The 23,199-nt window shown below is 40.4% G+C and overlaps 1 protein-coding gene across 5 annotated transcripts in view; it reads left to right on the top strand.

Annotated features, from left to right (window-relative positions):
- Positions 1 to 23,199, top strand: part of MPP7 (MAGUK p55 scaffold protein 7) — a 341,147-nt gene that overhangs the window by 201,571 nt on the left and 116,377 nt on the right. For 4 of the 5 annotated variants that reach the window (XM_075587669.1, XM_075587670.1, XM_075587673.1 and 1 more), the window contains 2 exons: positions 1,145 to 1,225; positions 1,347 to 1,415. In XM_075587669.1, coding sequence (XP_075443784.1) covers positions 1,145 to 1,225; positions 1,347 to 1,415 — 150 coding nt within the window. The remainder of the gene's footprint in view (positions 1 to 1,144; positions 1,226 to 1,346; positions 1,416 to 23,199) is intronic. The other variant, XM_075587671.1, reaches the window with a different exon arrangement.

Genomic DNA, 23,199 nt, shown 5'->3' with positions numbered 1-23,199 from the left:
TGTTTAAGTATTTGTAGTCGCATATATATTGTATAACGATTAATAACGTTTTTTTTTTCTTTTCATGTGATTTGGATTACATCAGGCAGAAGGGGGGGGCACTAATATCACGGATGGAAAGCGGGTTTACCCCCTGCGCTATGGGATTCCGCAGCACATTTCTTTAAATCTATTCCACAACAAAAAGTGGTAAAAAGCCAGGAGAGTCCAAATGTCAGTTTGACCTAAAATATTATGCATGCTATACATGAGCACCAAGGAAAAATATTAACGGTTTCCTGTAGATCTTACATGTAAGTTGTAGTCGACTTGCAGGTTGAATTATCGCACTGGGGTCTCAGTATGAAAACAAGAAATCTCTTGACGTCCCAAAGACCATTTTAGTTGTTGGAGATGAGTGTTGCCAGAAGTAGGGTGAGGAGGGGAATACCAAATGCTGTCTTTGCTTTCCACCTCTTAGGAAGCTTGTTATTAACGGCAATAAAGGGGAAAAAATAAGTTAAAAATAAAATGTTTTTTATTTTTAAGTCTGTTGTGTGTATATGCGAGTTGCTGTTTTAGCTGACCAGTCCGAGTCCTTATGATTAACCTGGTTTTACATTTAAGAAGCTACTTCCCATGTGTGTGTAAATATAATAAAAGGCATAGACGGTTCTCAATGTAGGGTACTCTGCTTCCTTACCCGACTCTTAAACAGCACATCCACTGTAGGGTTTTGGAAGCAATGTGGATTTCACCACCTCATTCAGAAGCTGTTTTCTTTCTCTTTTTTTTTTTTTTTTTAACAGACAGTGTCAAAGTTTAATCCAGTCGTTTTACAAGCGGTCCTTTGTCTGCACGCAAAGGACCATTCACCTAAATGAAGTGCTGGGATTTGCCCTTGTAGCTATAAATCAGAATGCGATCTGACTGCTCTGATTACGAGAGTTAAACTCAACTCAAAGACCTGGCTTGAATCGGGGTCTGCAGAGGCCCAGAAGAGAGAAGCAGTGATTAATAGTCTGTTTTTGTTCATGCTGGCTTCTGTTTGAGCACACTGGAAAGTAATAATCTCGAACAAGATAGATTCTCAGTTGTCACTGACGCACTGGGTGAAACAATGCTGGGCTAATGTTTTGTGGTGTCAATTCCATCTCGTTCACAGCTGGCTGAAGAACTGCAGAGCAAGCCACTGAACAGTGAGATCAGAGAGCTGTTGAAACTACTGTCAAAACCGAATCTCAAGGTGAGGACACATTACACCTGCAAGACGCACACAAAGTATCTTTTAGCTGCGATTTAAAAAAAAAATAATGCTCCTTTTTTTTTTTAATTTAGTAGCCAACTTTTTTTTTTTTTTTTGCTAGGTACTGTACTGTATGTCCTTTCAAAGGAAGAAAGAGATAGATCACTTCTCCACATCCATCCCAGAAAATGTACGGTTGATGGACTGTAACCCTTAAATTATAATGTTGTGACAACTTTCAGCCAGTGTAAAAAAAAAATGTTTAGATTGGTGGACTTGACATCAGTTGTTTTTTGTTCATCTGAAAAGAAGCGTAAAGTGGCAGTTCATGTGAGGTGAGACTTTTGCAGCTAATGCTGCAAGAAGTACTGGAGGTGAGGCTACTTTTGTGTGAAAGAAAATGTCATATGTTGAGCTTTTGAACAAATTCAATTGGTTCTGCTGTGAAATTCCATTGTTTGGCCTGGACGTTTTTGTCGTTTTAGAATATGTTATCCTCCTGGGCATAGTAACTTGAGGTGAAGCCTTTTTTTTGTACCCTCGATGCATGAAGTTCCTGAATGCATTGCTTAGCAATTTGTTAAAGTAGTAATCAGTGGCGCTGTACCATGCTGGCCCAACTCTTGTTTTCACAATCAACTATATTAATTATCCGTGCCATTTACCATTGCTGTGATTAAAAAGGTGGTGTCCCAAAGATGTATGCAAATGGCTAATGGAAAATGTCAAAGAAATTCATACGGAGAAAGTATCCATACATACTTAAGCTTTTGTAAGTTTTGGAAAGCAAAAAAGGTATCATGCTTGGGTACAAGATTCCTATATAATAAGAACTTGCCTATGAACACATTTTGGAATGGGTTGGTGCTTTGTATACCTTTCAACTACATCAGAAGAATTGTGCGTCACTGTCAACGCTGAAAAAAGGGTTAGATACTGTATGCAAAGTTATGGTTTCGGATCCATAAACCTTACTCCTCGCCGTTTGTCGTTTTATTATAAATGATATCAAAGCCATGTTCTGTAATTCTTTCATAGTTCCTACTTTTAAGTTTACGAACTTGTTATTACATAAAGGAAACGTTTTGTCCTGTTAGTTAGACAATTATCATTAGTTATAATTAACGGAGATGTTAAGGACACGTGCATTTCCAAAGATCAAAATGAACGGACACATGCTACCAGTGTTCATTTATTGTGTTACATATAGAACAACAAAAAAACTAATTGGGGCCGATCCGCCCCTGTTTGGCGACATTTATTTGCCCCACATTCTTGCAGAAAACCACCAGTTGTGCAGGTAATTACACTGTCATCTTGTGCAATGTCCCATACTCAATATATAGTTCTCAGCAGCTTCCAGTCAAGGTCTCCGGGAGGATTGTTGCTTTTAAAACAAAGAAACTGGTACTAGATCTTTGCATAGTGAATTGAAAACGTTTAAATGAGTAGGTAGACCTATCAAACTTTTTTGTAATTGATGTGTGGAATTGTATTGGCAGTTACAATGATTGTATTGTGATATGTAAGTGAACACTAGTGTAAGTATTATAGTTTCCATGAACTAGTATAACCAAGTTTATTCTGCAGGGACCTAACGAGAAATGCAGAGCTACAGAGTACATGGTGTACAGGTGTTATTTATTTGTTTTTGGCCCTTTTAGGACATTACACAAAAATAATTTGAACAATAATAGTTAAACTATTAACCAGAATTATTTTGAACATTTTGGGTTGACATTGCTATTCTTTAAAAATGTGTATTCTGTTTGGACATATTCACAGTATGTTGCTATTTCTGAAATGGGAGTTGGGTGGGGAATGCAGCAGTGGTTATTAGCAATCTTCCTTGAGTCCCTGATAAATATCATGTGTAGTCTACAGTGCAACAGTGCGGGATCTCTGCTAAGGATCAACAGTCTAGCTTTGTATCATACCATATCATTAAACCATTTAGTCAAATCTGAGTGATGACAACTGTACTGTTGGTCTGCATAAGGTTGCTATTAGAAGTAACACATTCAGATAGTCAACGAAAGCGTACGCTATTAAGTTAAAGCCATTATAATTATAAACAGAAAGATATCCATGCAAGCTTGTAAGAACGAGGGAACTCGCATAATTGTCCAGCTGTTAACTGCTTGTGCGTATAAAGGCTGAAAAACGACTTTGTGTGCCTTTGTGTCTACAAGTGTTACTATATATCTACTATATTTTATTTAATATTAAATAGAATGGATACCAAACTACATAAACATATATAAATAAATAAGGATGATTAAAAGAGGTATTTATTTCTTTTTAAAGAAAGTAAAATCCTTACAAATATGTAGATAGAAATTCCCGAAACATTTATCAAAGTATAAGACTGCAAGTCAAGAGTAAGAAAGTGTAACTTTAAGGTGATGCAGCAATGATGCATAAGCTAAATACGACATGATTGAGGAATTCAGCAATTTAACTTAAAACAAGCCATCGCCACCCAAATCCATAAAGAACAGGCAAAGTATGTGGATGATAAAGGCCACAGCATTTAATAAAACAAATACAAACATAGTCCGTGTCATCCATTAACCTTTTAACATATTGCTTGAATGACAGTGGGCATGTACCCAACCTTATCAAGCCAAAGGTTAGCGCAACCAAGCCCAATATATGGCCAACAAAACCCCATCAGCCTTTAACAGCATACAACTGGCAAGGACATCCCGCCACTGTGAGAACAAACCAAATTCTATATATTTCCTATCAATTTTTATACATACTTTTGAAAGAAATCATGACAAATGAACATAATATATACATACATGAGATACATCTTTTATAATGGGTGAGCGGGCCGGGAAACTCCTTTCTCTCCATGTTAACCTGAAATGGTTGACACTTTCACGGTCAGTTAGCCCAGTTGTCATTCTAGCTCTGCCCATTTATCCCAACCTGCCATATGAAAACGTCCCTCCCCAAATGATTAACCCATTCCTACTTCAGGTTAATAGTCGCCATTCCTGATTTGGTACATGGGGCTCTGTAGTAGAGCTACCAGGTGCCGCTACTTTGTATACGGTGAAAAAAATGAAAGTACAGATGTAGCCAGACTTATTGTCTCTGGCACCGCGGCAAGCGGCGGTAACGCGACCGTGGCGGCACTGGCGCCGGAGTATTAACGCTGCAGGGGGGGCCGAGCCAGGAGTACGGAACTCCCGCAGTGCTGTCGTGGCAGACACACACTTTGCTTTTTCAGCCGCTGCTCCGGAGATCAAGATTTTGGCTACATCTGTAAGAGATTTTCCCATGTGTGTGTTTTTTTTTTAATCATACTACAGTACTTGTACATTATGGTTTGTCAGACAGTTCAATGTCAGACCACATTCCTAATGATGTAATAAGAGCCAAGACGTTACTATAATAAGATGAATAAATCACACTTTAGACCCATTTAATTACTGTGTAAATTTATTACACTAGAAAAAAATGGATTCAGGTGTCCGAAACAGACGTTGTAATAAATTATTTAGATGCCATATTTACTAAGCAGTGCGTTCTAAATGCAAAGATTAGAGAACCAAACCTTTGGCTTCCCTAGTAAGCTGTCGGTGCCAAAATCGTAGGAGATTTTTCTTTAAAAACTACATATGTACTGTATATCGCCCTTCTTGTCATCCTCATTAGACTAGGTAAGCAGGTTTCTTTGCAGTTCAAAAGGGTCAACCCACCGATTTACCGTGCCATCTCTTGCATCATCATCTTCTGTTTGTTCGGTGTCCTCCCATCGGTCATTTTAGCAGCTTCTTCAAGAGGGCGTTCTATTCAACTACTGTAATGTATGTATATCTTGTATGTATATATTTTTTATTTATATAGCACCTACAGTGTACTCAGCAATTTACAAAAGAGACAGTACAGGGTATTATAATATAAGTACAACAAACAAATTCAGACAATAGGAAAGGTAATCCCTGCCCCGGAGAGGTTACATTCTAAGTGGTATGTTGAGAGACTTGGGTTAAGCTCATACACTCCACTTGCTTGTGAGAGTGCGAGCTCTAACCTTGCCGCGCGGTTGTAGCAGAAGCGATGCCTGCTCATAGTGCTGCGGCGTGGCGAGGGCGTCACAAAGCTGGTTCGCCCTCATTGGCTTAACCAGCTCACATGACGCTGATGTCACGCAGCAGCCGCCTGAGCAGCCAAAATGTATTTTTCTCCTCAAAACTCTCCTGCATCAGCGCGCCTCTTCGCCTGGAGGCGAGCAGTCACTTGGCTAACTGCTATAGCCAATTACTGAAGTGTGCTTGACACGCACACAGCAACTCCTCCACTATAAGCTCGGCCTTATAGAGAGAGCAGGTGAGGAAATCAGTGCAGTAGATGGCAGTGCATGGTCACAACGGTTGCTTGGAGCGACTGTGGGTGTGGGACAGAAGCCATGAGTCTAGGCTATTGAAATTATTTAAGAGGTGAGTTTTACTTAAAGGTTGGGAGAGAAGGTGGTTGTCGTGTACCGAGTGAGGGAGTTGTACAGGTATGGGGTAGTGAGGGAAAAAGGTTTAAGGTGAGAGAGAGAGCAGTAGAGTTGCAAGGGGTGGAAAGGAGAGAGTTATGAGAAGAGCACAGGAGACAAGCGGGGGCATAATGAGAGATCAAAGGTGATATGTATGGAGGAGCAGGTGAGTGGAGAGGCTTGAAGGTAAAGAGATCTTTGTAGTTGAGCCAAAATTTTATTGGAAGCCAGTAGAGGGATTTAAGGAGGCGATGAATAGAGACTGTTTTGAGAGAAAGTGGAAATTATTTGAGCAGCAAATTTTGGACAGATTGCAAAGGAGAAAGTTGTGAGGCCTGTTAGCAGAATGTTAAAATAATCCAGTAGGGAGAAGATAAAGGCATGAATTACAGTTTTAGCAGTAGATTGACATAGGAAAGGACAGATCTTGGCAATAATACAAAGGAAGAAGCGTGAACGAAGAAGGAAAAGGAGAAATCAAATGTCAGTCTTGTAGACAATTTAATCTGAAAAAGTGTCTTAGTTGGCGCTTCCCCAATGCAAAATAATGAAAAAGTATATGTGGTGCTCAAACATACAAATAAAAAAAATATATGTTCATCTAAACCCCGTTATAACGCGATGCTCGGGGTCCACCCATGGCCGCAGCGATCAGGGGACCCGGCGGCACCCCCACTCAGGACTTACCCGGAGCAGGGTGCTGGGGAACCGACACCACGGGTCAGCCATCGCGTGGGGGGGGGGGGCGGGTGGTGTGTCTGTTTCTGTTTGTCTGTTTGTCTGTCTGTCTCCGTGTTTAGGTAGCAATAAAGCATTGAATAGTAGAGGGAAAAAAATAGCCGTCGCTATCAGGGAACCCGGCAGCACCCTCACGCAGTGGAGGAGGGGGCCAAATGAAACCACAGTCTGTCTACACGCAATCATTTTAATTGAATAGCAACTAGTTTGTGGAAATAGCTAATCATTTATTCTCACAAAGATCCTGTGCAGTGCGGGTTTCTTGGTCTTGTATTCCATTATTTCCAACTATTTCCAAACTCACGCACTTCTCTTCTGTTATGTGGCAGAAACATGCACAGCCAGAGCATGTATTCATTCATATGGACTCCAAACTTTTCGAAAGGCTGAGAATTGTCAGAAGTGCACTGCACGTTATTAGATTGTCATTGTGTTCTCTGCAGAGAGTTGTTCACAGTGAGAACTTTAATCTGTAGTACTGATGGATGTAGAAAAACAGAAAAAAAAAACACCAAGCACTTTTTAAAGGTCATTTTTTTTCATGTGATTTTATGAATTTTACTTAACGCATAACACCATAGCCAGCCATTAGAGCTCCACAAGGGGGGAAATATAAGCAAAATCTTCACGGACAGACCCTCTTAAAATGAATGAATTGATATGGCTGTGTTGTGTTCTTAATCTTTCTGACTTGTGAGGGGACATGCACTGGAGGAGAAGAGGATCAGGAGTCAAGCCAGTGTAAAATGCTTAGTTAATTTGAGAGTAAAATGTGTTTTGTTCCTCTTTAAAATGGATTAATCATCGAGAGTTCTCCTCTCTTCCTCAGGTCAGCAATACTGGTTTACAAAAAAATGTATGGCTAAAAGAGGTTTGAAAACCAGAAAAAAAAAACAGATTTAGATAAGGTGGGGTGACAAATGATGTTTGAAGAAATTGTAAGGGTATTAAACGGTGATAAGAAACAGTATGAAGGGGGAAGAGGATGCTGTGTGTGTGGTGGGGGGGGGGGGGAGTTGTGGATAAGAACATTGGCAGATAGGCAGGATAATTACAAACAATTGTGATAGTGTGTTAGAAACCCCATATCCGCATTAGTCCTCTTGTTTTGGTGTCAGTCTTATCATTCTCAGTTCAAATGTTTTCCATTCTTGGGTGCGTTTAACATTTTGTACAATGTAAAATAGCAATTCCCTTACTGTGGCAACCCCCTATAGACTGTATCTTATAGGTGCAGGTAATATAATGTATGTTTGGAGTACAATCTCTCCTGGGTCGCAGGCCCGCCACGATTTCGCCGCCTCTTCAGCTTCTTGAAGCCATTCCTTGTTTGTTTTTTTTACAGTGCCTGTATTCTGTGCCTTGCCTCTTCTGCTTTGGAGTTTATTTAACAATATTCGGCTAAGTGTTTCAAAGCTATGACATACAGCTGGAACACATGTATACAAGTACAAGAGCAGCAATTTCCTTATGCGATAAGGAAACTCAAAATTAAATGGCAAGATCTAAGTATATTGGAGAAGTCTTTGGGTAGACAGGTTATTCGTTCTTTAACATTGAAAGTAGGATTGTGCTTGTTCTGTTGTATTCCGTTCACAAATAATATACCATTGTCTCTCAGCATCACTGGCCTATTTATCTTGACACTGGATGGAAAAATAGATATTGTAAATTTAGACCCCATTCATTGTCCAGCATAACCCGAGCCTTTTATTATTTTATTTTCTCTGTCTATAATGGACTGAATCTTTGCTGCTAAGTGACATTTTCTGGGCAGTATGGACTTCTCAAGAGCATTAAAGAGCAATGATTCCGTTGAATTTCCTTTATAAGACAATAAAAAAAAGAAACTTCAGTGTCTTTAATAGCCAGTGTTTTCAAATGTTATTGAAATGTCATGTATTTTAAAATATCTAGTTACAAACAATTTATTGAAAAGTTAATGGCGAATAAGCAACGGAAGAAGGCAGTCCTGCACGGTAATGTATTTTACTTGTCTAAAATAATGCTAAGATTTGGATTGCCATAAAATGACCCAGTGCACGTCCTGTATGATCACAGCATTATGATAATGCCAGAAAACAGACACAAATCGGTTTATTCTTCAGTTGACATATGGGGGTCCATTTCAATGGACTACCATTTAAATTGTTGTTCATGCGGTGTCTTATAATTCCTTAAATTATGTGCAGTTGACATATTGGACTACTTGGATAGTATGATCTCCTGGGCAGGGATTTCCTTTCCTGTCTCTCTTTTTTTTGTTGCACTGTTTTGTATGATAATTCCCTGTGTTGTATTGTCTCTTTTGTAAAGCGTTGCATGCATTGTTGGCACTATATAAATAGAAATATCCATATATACATCTTCAAAAAAAAAATTGGCATGTGCTATGAATTATTAACCGAAATCAAGAATAATAAAGTTCTTTGCAGCAGAATGCACGGTGGGTGTAGCTTCCTGACAAATCCCACCCCCCCCCCCCCCTCTGTGAGCCTTCCTTTTCTCCTCTCTAAAGAGTATAACACTTGAACAGAAAGAGGATTCTTCCGAATGGCTCACACTTCCCTAGGAGAAGAAACCTGCTTAATGATGCAGTCTAATATCTAAAGTTTATTTACAGTAGATTCAAATACATATAATGTACCATTCACACTCGAAAAGAAAACTGAATACAATAGATAGCTGCGCTGAGGGTAAAAATCAGGGTATTCTGCTAGATGTAAGTGCTGATCCACCTTATGAATAGATCCGAGCATCTCATAATCACAAAGTGACTTGTTAAAGATAGTGTGATATATGGAAACAATGTAGCCAATTGAAGTATCCCATCGCTGAATAATTCAGTTACTGATAAAAGCCACACCATCTTCAGCAGGTGTTCTTTTGGAGTCAAACTAATAACACTGTAACTTAGACATGTTAGTTGGATCCTAATAGAACTCTGATCTCAATAGTAGATTTAGCAACATACTGGTTTGGTAAAGTAATTTTATTCCCTTCAATAATTGTATATGACTTCTTATCTCTTTCCCTTTCGGGTGTTACTAGGACAGCGTAGTTAGAAACGCTCTCCCCTGTGACATCATCAACCTGTGACCACCTTGCGCTCTCTCCGTACAAAACTGTTTGGCTTCACTCACGCTTGGTTTCTCAACTCTGCTAACATCCGATTTAGTTTTCTCCTGAAGAACACCTGCTGATTATGGTTTGGCTTTTCTCAGTAACTGAATTATTCAGCTGTACTTCAATTGGCTACATTGGTTCTGTATAACAGTTTCTTTAACAGCAGTCACTTTGTTAATAAAGAGATACGCTTATCTATTTATTTTGTGGCTCAGCACTTATGTCTAGTAGAAGCAGCTGCTTTTTACCCTCAGCGCGGCTAACTATTGCATTCAGTTTATCTTGCTTTTTTTTCCTGGCTCTATTTTTGTCCCCTCAACCTCTCACTGTACTGTTGCACATACATATTTCTCCATAAGTACCTAATTCCCTTGTGATGGATGAATCTGTCAAAATCCCACACCGACTGTACCGCAGTACAGTAGCAAATTGTCTTTTTTTTTCTCTCATTTGCAGTTGTGGGCTTATTAGACAGACCTTACCTCCTTTTCTTACCTATGGACAGAAACTTGGATTTGTGTCCTTAAACTTTTATTCCCAAAAGCACTTGGGATGGTGTTGGTGTCCATATAATTTATACATATATAGCATAGGTTAAGTTTCACAAACCTCTCATGAATTGACATTCAAGTCACTGGAAGTCAGCATGGCATCAGGGTGCATGGTGCAATTACCTATATTGGAAATTAGTGATTGCTGGCGAGAGTGCATACAATACCAAAACAATGCAAATATTTGTAAATATTATACCCAAATTGCATATTGAGTAACACTGAACCACATTTACTATGCAGTGCTAACCTGGTGTTGCAATGACAATGCTTTGTACTGTTAGCCAAGATGTAAGTATATGAATGACCATGATAAATACAGAGCTGAGCAGTGTTTGAACTGTTTGCTTTTGCGCTCTGTATTTCAACTGGGTTTAATGTGCTCAGTTTAATAACACCAGCATTAAAATTATATTTCTGAAAGTTCATAAGATATTGAAATAATATCACTGGATTTTGCTTGGTTTCATGTAGCACGCTGTAGGTGTTCCCTATTATTCTATACTGTATGTACTTTAACAGTTTGCTTATATTCTTTATACTGCAAATTCTGATTTAATCTCAAACAATGTCTACCATTGTAGTTTCAGAAAATAGTTTAATGTTTTAAGTTGAGGTATCGATCCAACATCATATGTAGGATAAAAAGTCATTTATACATTTTCAAATTAAATTTTTATAATCAAAGGTTAGGTCTTTCTTCTGTATTTGGATGTTTGTAAAGTTATACCTTGAAGATGTTGGTTATAACTAATGAAAAAAATACAATATGATCTGTTAGTGAAGACTGTTTGACATTGGGGTTTATTAGCAATACATTGCTTTATAATAAAATATTTATCTGGAACTATTCAAATATTTGATATAATAAATATGATTTATAGTTGATGACTGGCAGGAGCAAATTTATGATGATTTACTTTACATCCATCATCCACCGACTTACCTATTGTTCTACATATATCAACCTTACGCGTTTCACCGTCCCGACGGCTTCCTCAGGGGTTCTTATGAATCATTAAAAAAAACCTGAGGAAGCCGTCAGGATGGTGAAAAGCGTAGAGTTGATGTATCTGCATTTTTGCACATGTCCACCTGGCTGTGTTTCCATGCCCAGTTTTGACATATCACGGATATATGCGAGTTTTCCGTTTGGTGGGTATAGCACTGAGAGGAGTTCCAATGGATCTGTATGATTTGGGAGATTTGGAGGAGCGCCGCCTAGCAGGTATTATTGACATATGGGACATCAGCCGGCCGAGAGGACCATCGCAGAACTTCACACTGCAGAATCACCTGAGCTCTGCATTGAGAAGCGCGGGTGTCCCGGTGGAAATAAGACCCAGTGCTCTTTTTGATGCTTGTCATTACTAAAATTGTTTACACTATGATCTTTCTTTCTTTTGGTATTTTTCACTAGGATATCTGGCGTTTTCTTTTGAACCTGGAAGGGACAGCTTAGTGTTTTTTGGGAGTGTACTGTATATTCACCTGTATATTCACCTTTATCCCCACGTTTGCAAGTCGCAGAGTTTTTTCCCCAGATGGTGTTTGCGCCTCATTTATTCATGTACTGTATGTTCTGCAACACTTCATTTTGTGCTTTTGTCAATTAGACATTTCCCCCCGTCAATGTTCAGAGCAGATTTATAGTCCATGTTATGTGAGACAAGAGCTGCAAAGGGATTTAAACAATTTGTAGTCACTGCTGAGAAATGTTGTTATACTGTGTTGCAATGACCGTGTATAAATGATTTAAACAATGTTAATATGAAATTTACATTTCCCAGAATACATTTGTGGCAGAGGAGAGAACATGCAATTTGTGGTGAGAAATTGCGGTGTGGAGATTTCCCCCCGATTTTCCTGTTCTCTGCCCAAAAAAAATACAAAACGTAAAAGACAAATATCTTTGAAATTGTTTGAATGGGATTTGAATAATATCTTGAACATATGTGAACACACATTTTCAGCACGTAAGGTGTTTTTATATTCAGTGTTTTCATATTCACAGACCCCTTAAAATGCATGTATACTTTGTTGATAGAAAGTAGTGGAATTCATTGAACAGTCGTCGTGATAGCCCTCTTGGCAATTGGAACTGATGGAACCAGACTTCAGAAATAACTGGTCTGCCTTATGTTATTTAAGTGATTTACTTTACTCGCCTTATTGGATGGTTTTCTAAACAATATGTCAGACACTAACATTTGGAAATCTAACATACTGTTTGAAATAGAGGTCACAATTAGATGGTATTTTACCGTCTTTGAATACAATCATTAGGCAAAAATGTCAATGTTCCATAATAGTGCATCAGTTGTATGAAGAGCATTATTATTTAGTTTGAAGGGGAAGTAGTAGAAGGGAAAACAGCAAACTTAGGTCTACAGTGGATTCACTTAAACATCTGCATGTGCTGATTTTAGATAAGTTTGCACCTATTCTTTTTACTATGCCAAGAGTATTCATAGGTGTGGGAGTTGTAGCTTTAGCTCTGTTGACTGAGTCCCCAGTAGGCCGCGGCTACACGCACGTCGTCGCATGCGGCGCACACAAAATACAGGCCTCTATCGGGCAGGCCCCAGTCGGCGTTTGTGTGCGCGCGTACAAAGTGCGATGACTCGACCGCTGGAAGGGAAGACAAGAATTTTGTCGTTCCCTGCTGCAATGTGGTCACATGGTTGCCTGGTAACCAATGGCAGTGCAGATAGTGACGTCATGGCCGCGCCCGCCCCCTTCATGGCCAGTCCCATCGCTAGAACACCGACCACGGCTCACTCTGGTGCACGCGCCGCCTAGTGCTGTGACGTGCGCGTGCGCCCAGTGAATAGGGCTGTAGCCGTAGAAGAGCCTGCAATGCATCCTAGCACAGAGGTAAGATTCGAGTCTGTAACTCCCCATGTGTTGGAGAAGCTGATGCACAACCTTTTCTAGGAATGTTATTTTCCACAAATAATGGGATATGGAATTATAAATACATAAAACAAATTAGAAAATATAGTTTTATATTGGGGCATCACGCCTGTAGCAGAGATTTAACATATCTAACCAAATAGTATTACGATTTCTCTTCTGCCCCTCCATGTCCATGCTTGACATGAGGGATATGTTCCTCCCAGCTGAGGTAGGACACAGAACACCTGACTGTTTGCTAAAGCAGCAAAGAAGGAGGCTTTTCAAGATTCAGGCAAGTACCCATGACAAATGACATCCCAAGAAGCAGAGGTAGATAATTCAGGAGTAGATTCTGATATAGAGTATACATCAGACATGTATTTATACTCATCAGATGAAGAGAAGTCCAAGGAAGAATTCTCTAGCTTTAATCTCGAAGGGATCAAGGAGCTCATCAAGGAGTTGGCATCGACTATGTCTAGGTCTCCCTAAAGAAAAGGAAGACTTGCACAGAAGTTTTTTACGGTACAAAAAGTAACAGAATGTTTCCAGTGTACAAGGTGTCAAAGGATCCGATTCTGAATCAGTGAAAATATCTTTATAGGAAGTGTGGCACTGATAGCAGGTTTGCATAAATGTAGCCTTTCAAGATGGATGATAGGGAAGACTGGGAAACCCGCCCGTGGCCACATTCGCCAGAGGGACGACTATTACGTTGGAGGATTAAGCATCTGTAACAAACTTCCCTAGTCTGTTTAATAATTAGTCCTTATGCCTGCATGCAGTGTGAAGTATGTTATTGTCCCTTAATATCTCTCAATAAGCTGAGGACACACTTCTTAACATAAGGATATACATACAAGTGTTTCTATACAGCAATATACTGTAACCACTGGGCTCCTTTCTCCTCCTTGGCTGAGACCAGAATGAGCCTCTGTGTGTTCTCAGAAGCCTGACTATATAGCTCCTGAGATTGGCTGCAGGTGCTAGCCTTCTGCCTTAATTATTTATTTATTTATTTATTTATAAAATATTTTACCAGGAAGTAATACATTGAGAGTTACCTCTCGTTTTCAAGTATGTCCTGGGCACAGAGTTAAGACAAATAATACATGGTTACAAATACAGTTACATAAATGAACAGGGTATACATTATATACAAGACATTGCATGCATAGTTAAAGAAAATATATATTATGGGTGTATTAGCTGCCTGTCTTATGAGCAAGGGGAGTTTCCTGCAGTTATGCAGCATGCCTGACAAACCTTTGTTAATACTGCTGGTTTGCAAGTGAGGTGTTTGTAAACCCCCTCACAGCATCCTTCAGAGATCCTATGGACAAAAGGATGGAATGCCTCCTGAAGAGACTATACACTTCACAAGGAACCACCTACAGTACATACCCATGATAGCCTAGCCAACACTAAGAAGATTTGGTATCCAAATTGCAAGGGGCAATTGAGGCGGCAACTTCACATCAGAAAATCCTAAAGGATTTAGCAATTTAATTTGAATACTTTTTTTTGAAGCGACGCCTTGTTTGATGGGACAAGACTGCTAGCAACATCATCAGCGCTATAAGTGGCAACATGCAAAGGCCCGTTGGCAGAAATTATGCGCTGCAGTTGTTTCCTCCACAAACAAGTAGGCCTCTATACCAGTCTTGGGGAAAGCTCTTTTTGGTCAGGAGCCCGGAAGCAATAACAAATAGAATTACAGGAGGGAAAGGATCTTTTTTTTTTTCTCACAGGATCGAATAGAGTCCATCATATTCCTTTAAAAGCCAAAGGCAGTCCTTTCGATGGAACAAACAAGGCAGCCAGCCCTGAGTCACGCTGCAACACAAAAATGCAAGGCAAGGCAGTCCTTTCGATGGACCAGTATCTCCAGAGGGCCATGGAGACCCATAAAACAGGAGGTCACTGCCTCAAAGTATTCAAATAGGGGAAGAGACAGATATGGAGTAGGTCAGTCCTTTCCCAAAAACTCACATTTCTGAAAATTGGTGAGTCCCCTTCCTGGGACCTCTGGGTCCAAAATGCAAAGACAAGTCCTCTGTATAATGCAAAGACACTGTGGCACGGAATCGGACATTTCTCGACGCCGGTATACTTAGTTTTCACACATGGCTTCTCCATTTTGGCTTTATTTTTGTTAAATCATGACACGGTGTAATATGTCATGTGTTGTTGTTCATCTGAGGTTGTATTTACCTAATTTTAGGACCTGCTAAGGAACAGATGATTGTTATTATGTCCTGATATGTAAAACCATAGAATTCAAAGAGGGTGTACTTTATTTTTCACACCACTGTGTGTGTGTGTGTGTGTGTGTGTGTGTGTGTGTGTGTGTGTGTGTGTGTGTGTGTGTGTGTGTGTGTGTGTGTGTGTGTGTGTGTGTGTGTGTGTGTGTGTGTGTGTGTGTGTGTGTGTGTGTATAGATATAGATATAGATATATAGATATCTTTTTGGTTTTAATATATGCAGCCTTTGATTACCTTTATAGAAAACTATTTATCTAAGCTGCCGATCGATCCAATCGTTCTCTCATGATCGCTCAGCAAAGATCCTGCTTCCCAGGGTTCACTAAATGGCTGCCGTAAGTTTCAATCAATCCTTCAGTCAGTGTAACTCAGCAGCTACAATGTATTGTTATAATGCTACGGTAACATTATCTATTGTTACAGTTTGCAGCTCAAACTGCTGGGAATATTGGTAACGAATTGTCACAAACAAAGTGGTACAAATGTCTTGCCCTTGCTGGGGAGTTGGGCTAAAACCTGCTATAGAAATCAAAGGATACTCAGTATATTAAAACTCTTACAAAAATGGCATTGAGTGAAATAAAAAATAAAAAATGCATTATGATCTAATACTACCTAACTAATTTATTTAAAAGAAATAAAAAATAAAAAATGCATTATGATCTAATACTACCTAACTAATTTATTTAAAAAAAACACGTGTGTAGGATATCTATGGATTGCTCCTTTAAGGCTCAACCTCCTTTGAATATACTTCCAATATTACATGTGATATTTTACCTTTATATATTTATGATTACACCTGTAGTTAAACTGTAGAACACAGAGGTGTAAGGGATAAATAAATAGCATCCATAATGACAGATAATTGCCTACTAACACGTATATTTCGTAAACTCTGTGTATCTGCTCACACAACCGGGATAAAAGTACCTTCTCAAAGATTTATGCAACAGGTGAATCCCAAAACCTTGTGCTTTCTGTCAAATAAATCCTTGAAAATGCCTGTGTGACCACAGTTATCGTTGCTTGATGAGTGTGGCAAATTATTATATCTATAGGTGCAGCCACGAGTATTCTAAGGCCTGGGTCCCGCTGCATCCGACGGCGCACGCGGCCGCGTGCGCGTCTCTCACCAGACCCGTGTTTCTCCTGAGCCTGCCCCAGTCCCCCTTCGCTGCAAGGCTCGCTGCGCACTGTGACGCGTCAGCCAGCAGGGGATACATGAGGATCGTGATCCCAAGCGGCGATGCGTCACGTGGTGCAGAAAGGAGCCAATGAGGGGGCGGAGGAGGGGGCAAGGGAGAGGAGGGAAGCTGTGAAGCTGTCTACAGCTATGGGAGGGAGGTCTGAGTGTGTACGTTGTTGTTGTTCTCCCCCCTTCTCTCCGGTGCCCGTCTTGCAGGCTGCGCGTGCTGGGGAGGTTGCGGCCAGCTCCTGCTGCTGTGCTTGTTTTCCCTGGGAGAAGACACAGCAGCAGATGGATGGGAGGGAGGGGGGGGGGTACTGTGGTGGGGTCTCCGGATTCCGCTGCCCGGTCATGCCTGCACGCTTTTCATAGACCGCATATAGAGGTGAAGTGCAGTGCCAGTGTACGTCGTGGCCCCGCCCCCTCGTCTTTTCAACTCCCACACAGCCTGTTTTGGCCACGCCCCCTCATGCCTCAGAATGCCGCCTGCAGATCACGGTATAGCGCTCTGCACGCGCCGCCTGTTTTGCAGTGGGGGTGTGTGGTCTGAGGCAGCGGGGCCTTAGCCTAACACTTGCCTTGGAAAATCTGGGGCAATCTCCCAGTAATGCTACAACATTTCTGTGACATTTCATCAGATAGACTAATGGCCCATCGGATTAACACAGAGGGGGTCTCTGGCAGTCCCATTCAAACTGACCAGGGATCCCTGCTGTGTTAATCCGATGGGCCATTAGTCTGTGCAGGAATGTCAGAGAAATGTTGCAGCATTACTGGGAGAATGCCCCAGATTTTTCATAGCAGTGTTAGAATACTCTTGGCTGCACCTATGTTGCAGATATGTTGCAGGGTGACAATGATTCTCATCCATCTACTGGCACCGTCCAAGAATTGCTATCTTTAAAGAAATAACCATGTACCTTGCTGCTGCCAGCACCTTTATACTAATATATTGTAATGGGGCAGCATTGATCTGTTTTATACATTTGTTAAACTCGCTGTACAGTGGAGGGTTTTTGTCACTTATTTACCCACCATAACTTTTTTTGTGTGTGGTTTAAACTTGACACAATTTATTATCAGCATTTACTGTGAGCTATTTAAAGACACTAAATGACAAAAAACAACGATTGACGATGGCCAACCTTTGACTGCAACATTTTGTATAATGTAGCTAATAATGTAGCTGTGCTTGACATTTCGTGTGAGACTCTCAAACCACCTTGCAATGTCTTAAAGTTAATACAAACAGTGTGTACTGTATTAGAGTCTGCGGACGTCAGGTCTGGAACTGTCGCCAGAAAAAGGTTCTGCATTGAAAATCTACCCGTAAACAGTGAAATGTCCATGCATGTACACTTTGTATACAGCAATGTACCGTTTCAAAATGTAATCGGACTGCACAAACAGACATCTTTATAGACTATATATAGACCAAGCATAATTTGGTGTTCACTGTAATACCTCGGTGGACAAGTGTTGAAGAGGAATAATTCAATAGTAAATGCTATTATTGAAGAATCTCCTGAAACATTCCTATTCCAAATAAATGCTGTCTTATGTTTGTCAGAAAATCAACTTACTTTTTCCTGCCTGGATTCCATTACCGAGCTATCATGCTTGTGGCCTGCCGTATTTTCCCAAATAAAATAAATATTGGATTAAATACTGCTCGGTTCCTTCAGCTTGGGCCAATTATGTTGGCGTTCTTTTTCTGGCATGATCACAAAATGGAAGTGATTGGCATTTTAGAGTCTAATTACAATTAAATTGGATCCTATTTACAAAGCTTCCCTGCCAACATTCCTGGTATTGTACTATCTGTTTGATGATGTAATTGGTTGCATTTCCACTTTTCAAAAGAAAGAAGCGTTTTGCATGTTACACTGTTTATATCAGACCTGCACAACTCCAGTCCTCGAGGGCTGCAAACAGGCCAGGTTTTCAGGATATCCCTACTTCAACACAGCTGGCTCAATTAGTGGCTCAGTCATATATATGTATGTATGTATATATGTAATTGCAAATGTGTGTGTGTGTGTGTGTGTATATATATGTATACAGGCATACCCCGCATTAATGTACACAATGGGTCTAGAGCATGTATGTAAAGCGAAAATGTACTTAAAGTGAAGCACTACCTTTTTCCCACTTATCGATGCTTCGATACAAGTAGGGAGCCTGTATTGCTGATCAGAAAGTGCTGACTGACGCACGTGTGAGCTGCCGTTTGCCTATTGGGCGAGGGGAATTAGCTCGTCACTACTACTGTGGTCTGTAGGGCAGAACAAGTGTCCGTACTCGCGAAGCGAACGTACGTACACAGGGGTTTGGGGCTATTGAAAATATGTCCTAACTCGTGAGTGTCCTTAAAGTGAGTGTCCTTAAACCGGGGTATGCCTGTATGTGTATATATATATATATATATATATATATATATATATATATGTCTCAAATAATAGAAAAACAACATTACCATTCTCTCGTCCGGTAAAGAAAGACTGCATTCTGTTCAGTAATCATGAAAAACTGTATTGGGCATCTGAATAGAAAAGATAAGTCACCCAATCCAACGTTTTGGTCCTGGAACCCCCTTGAGAAAGGTCCTATTCCAGGACCGAAACGTCGGATTGGGTGACTTATCTTTTCTATTCAGATGCCTAATACAGTTTTTCATGATTACTGAACCGAGTGCAGTCTTTCTTTACCGGACGAGAGAATGGTAATGTTGTTTATATATATATATATACACATACACACATACATATATATATACATATCATACATATATATATATGTGTATGTATGTAAATATAAATTGGTAAAGAGCCGACAGTGTATACAGCGCTTTACAAAAGGTGTGTGTGGAGTATGTATGGACATGTTGCAGTCTTGTATCTTCCTGGAGAATGAGAACTGAGAATGGGAATCGCCAGGGAACTACAACCCATTCTCCAGGAAGATACAAGACTGCAACAGGTCTTCCATGAAACACCCTTATTATCATACAGACAACCTCATAATCTCAAGAAACTAATGGTGAGGAGCAAAGTATTCAACAGTACAACTAAATGCAGGACAAGACCATGCCAGGACGCAAGATGCAAAACCTGTGCAATGCTCCACACAGTGGGCACAATACATATATATATTTGCAATTATTTATATATAGAAGTATCAGTACCGTGTTAGACAAGCTTTAATAATCAAAAACGAATCGACAATACCGTTCTGTATATATAAAACACCTTTTCCTCCTTGGTACGGGAGATCTGCATGTTATGTGTAGTCTGGTGCTGTGCAACTCACCTGCTATAGGCCAGGAAGCCTGGGTCTCCGTGATGTTAGTGGGAGTAGCAACGGGACATATCGATACTACTTCGGTACAGCGCCTCCATCCTGTAGGGTAGCTGCCGGAGGCAGATAATATCCTTACAGGAACCCGCTTTTTCTCCAGTAATGGACACAGAGACATGGAACCGTTCACCGTTTTATATGGCGGGCCAGGACCGGATTCCATCTCTTGCAAGAGAGGTACTACTTACACGACCATCATAGAATATCTTCCATGGCATCTTGCATCACTGTCATTACCTGACTAGGCCCCCAAGGGCTTGAGGCTAGTCTCACCACTCCCTTACCCCGTGATGGGGTAAGGCAGAACCCGCCTCACTCACTGGGGAGCCCCCAGGCATGATACTCCCAACTGCCATCCAACCTGCCCCTGGCTATGGCAACAACCTTGCTATTGTGCCAACGGACTCATATCCTGGCCATGTGGAGGGATTTAACCCTAGCACGTGCAAGGACATAGATGCTAGGGCCGGGAAACACATGGCCAGGGACACTAGGATGGATGGATATATATATGTATTGCTGACCTGAAGAAGAGAGGAGAACTCTCGAAAGCTTGTCCTATGACATAAATTGTTAGTCCAATAAAAAAAGGTATCACCTAATACTGATGAACTCATTTATTCTGCAATATATATATATATATATAGATATATATATATATATATCATTGCATAGCCAGTTAACCAACCCCACACTGATGAGACCCATTAAGGTCAAAACAGCTGTCTGTGGGTGGGTTTTCTGGCTATGCATCTTAACCCTGGCTGTGCTCAAAGCTGTGACCATGCAGCAAGCTTATGCCTATAGGGAACCATGTATAAAATGTGTGCACATTTGCATGTCATTTCCCAGAATCCCTTGCTGCAGTGGAAGTGCTGTGTGCTGGGTGATAATGGTGAAAGGTGGGGTTGCAGACCTGCCTAAGACATGCAAATGAGCATACAGTATATTTACATTTGCTATATGCTTTGCTGTGGAGGGTTTTTATCACTTTTTTTACTCACCATAACTTAGCTATATATATATATATATATATATATATATATATATATATCACTACTATTAAGGTTATGGTGGGTAAAAAAAGTGACAAAAACCTCCACACTGATGATACCCATCAAGGTTGAAACATGTCTGTGAGTGGGTTTAATGGCTTTGCATCTCATCTCATCCCAGCCTCTGTCTAAAAGCTGTGTTTAAAGCAGCATGCATTGGCTTGAGGATTGGCTTGTGTAATACGAGCTTGAGACAAAAGGTGGCACTGAGTGCTCCTTTGCATGTCATTTCCCAGAATCCCTTGCTGCAGTGGAAGCGCTGTATGCTGGGTGACAATGGGGAAAGACAGGGTTGCAGACCTGTCTAAGACATGCAAATGAACATACAGTAATATTTACAGTTGCTATATATATATATATATATATATATATATATATATATATATATATATATATATATATATGTGTATATATATATATATATATATAAAATATATCACTTTTTTTACTCACCATAACTTAACTCAGTATTATGGTTTAGCCTATCCCATAAGCCTCTCTTGCATTCCCAGTAAAATCAACCCCACACTGATGAGACCCATCAAGGTCGAAACAGCTAATTACACAGCGCACTGGAGCACTCGCACTATGGATTGTGGTTTGTTTTTTTTTGGGTTATCAGTCACCTAATTTTCTTCGGAGAATGCAAGACTGTGTGCTGGTCGGTGGTCGCCATTCCCTCGGGAGAAGACTGCGGTGGGCGAGTAGGTGTGAGCCGAAAGCCCTAAAGACTTGGACCCTCCTGCGGCGTCTGCTGCACTAGGAGGGAATAGGATGGACGTCGGATTCTTCGGATGACGACGTCGGTGTAACATCAGGACTTTTCCTGGCCCTCGTGGCTGAAGAGGACTGACCATGTCATGGACTTGCAGCTCTCCGGAGCCTATAGTCACAAGTTTTGCGCACCTGGTCTCACTTGACCATGAGCACGGTTTTTAGAGGTGAAATCACTTTTTCACCACCCGGGCTACAAAAAAAAAAGAAGAAAAAAAAAGCGGTCTGTGGGTGGTTTTCTGGGTATGCACCTTAACCCTGGCTGTGCTCAAAGCTGTGACCATGCAGCAAGCTTAAGCCTATAGGGAACCATGTTAAAAATGGTTATTGAGGCAAAAAGTGACACTGTGTGCTCATTTGTATGTCATTTCCCAGAATCCCTTGCTGCAGTGGAAGTGCTGTATGTTGGGTGATAATGGGGAAAGGCGGGGTTGCAGATTGGGTTGCAGATGACATGCAGATGAGCACACAGCTATATTTGCATATATATATATATAATTTTTTTTTTTTTTTTTTTTTAAACTTCATTAAATATCCCCAGCTCACAAATAAAAGTTGAAGGTACAGTATGCTTATGTGGAATAATATAATGTCAGGATTCTGCTTTGAAAGTCAATAACCTTAAGTGGGGCTGCATACTCACTGGAATGGAGTATTGTTTTCAATGTTGTTATATTTAATAGATATGTTTTAGTGCAGTTGCACAGAGAAACATGTGCCACGCATAACTCAGTGAGGCCTGGAGCTGCTTTTGTAAAGTATACCATTTCACTTCATCATAACAGGACATTTATCATAAGAGACCATTGTAGCCAAGAAAGGTTTATATTGATGCCTAATGTGACGACAAGGGAAATTTCGCAGCCTCTCTTTCATTCTCTTTAATTTGCTGACCTGTTAAACCACGAAAGAGCATGTCTGAAAACAATTTACAACTCTTGCCTTGTAATATTGTGTCTTTCTTACGCAGATCATTGCATTCCGCCTCATAACCGTATCTGTTTCAGTTTATTCTTTGACCAGGGGGTCGTGACAACCTGGTGTCTCGTAGAATGTATACAGCAAGAAGAGCTTCAGAAAGATGCAGTATTTGAACTCTTCAAATAGAATAATTACTGGGGGGAATTGAGTTTAAAGGAGCAGGTTACCCATCAGTGAAGTTACTTGGTTTAAAGCTCCCTCCTGGGAAACAAAATGGCTGCCAAATGTCGGACTAACAGGAACATCCTTGGTAGCGGCTTCCTATTGGACAGCCATTTAAATCCCCTTTAAAACCAGGAAGTGGTGGTGTGGCATGGGCCTGGAGGCAGAGCTGAGCAGTCACACATCAGGACAGCTCCACAGAAGCCTTCCTGATCTATAAAATGGAGGGAAATTAAACAAAAAGGGAAGGAAAAAGGACAAGAACATAGAGGGGATAAACCCTGGAACTCCCACACAAATTTACCAGAAGCTGAATAAAGGAGAGAATCAGGTACCTGCCATATATATATATATATATATATATATATATATATATATAT

The sequence above is a fragment of the Ascaphus truei genome, chromosome 2, assembly GCF_040206685.1.
Source record: "Ascaphus truei isolate aAscTru1 chromosome 2, aAscTru1.hap1, whole genome shotgun sequence".
Lineage (NCBI taxonomy): Eukaryota > Metazoa > Chordata > Amphibia > Anura > Ascaphidae > Ascaphus > Ascaphus truei.
This window is presented reverse-complemented; position numbering and strand designations above follow the sequence as displayed.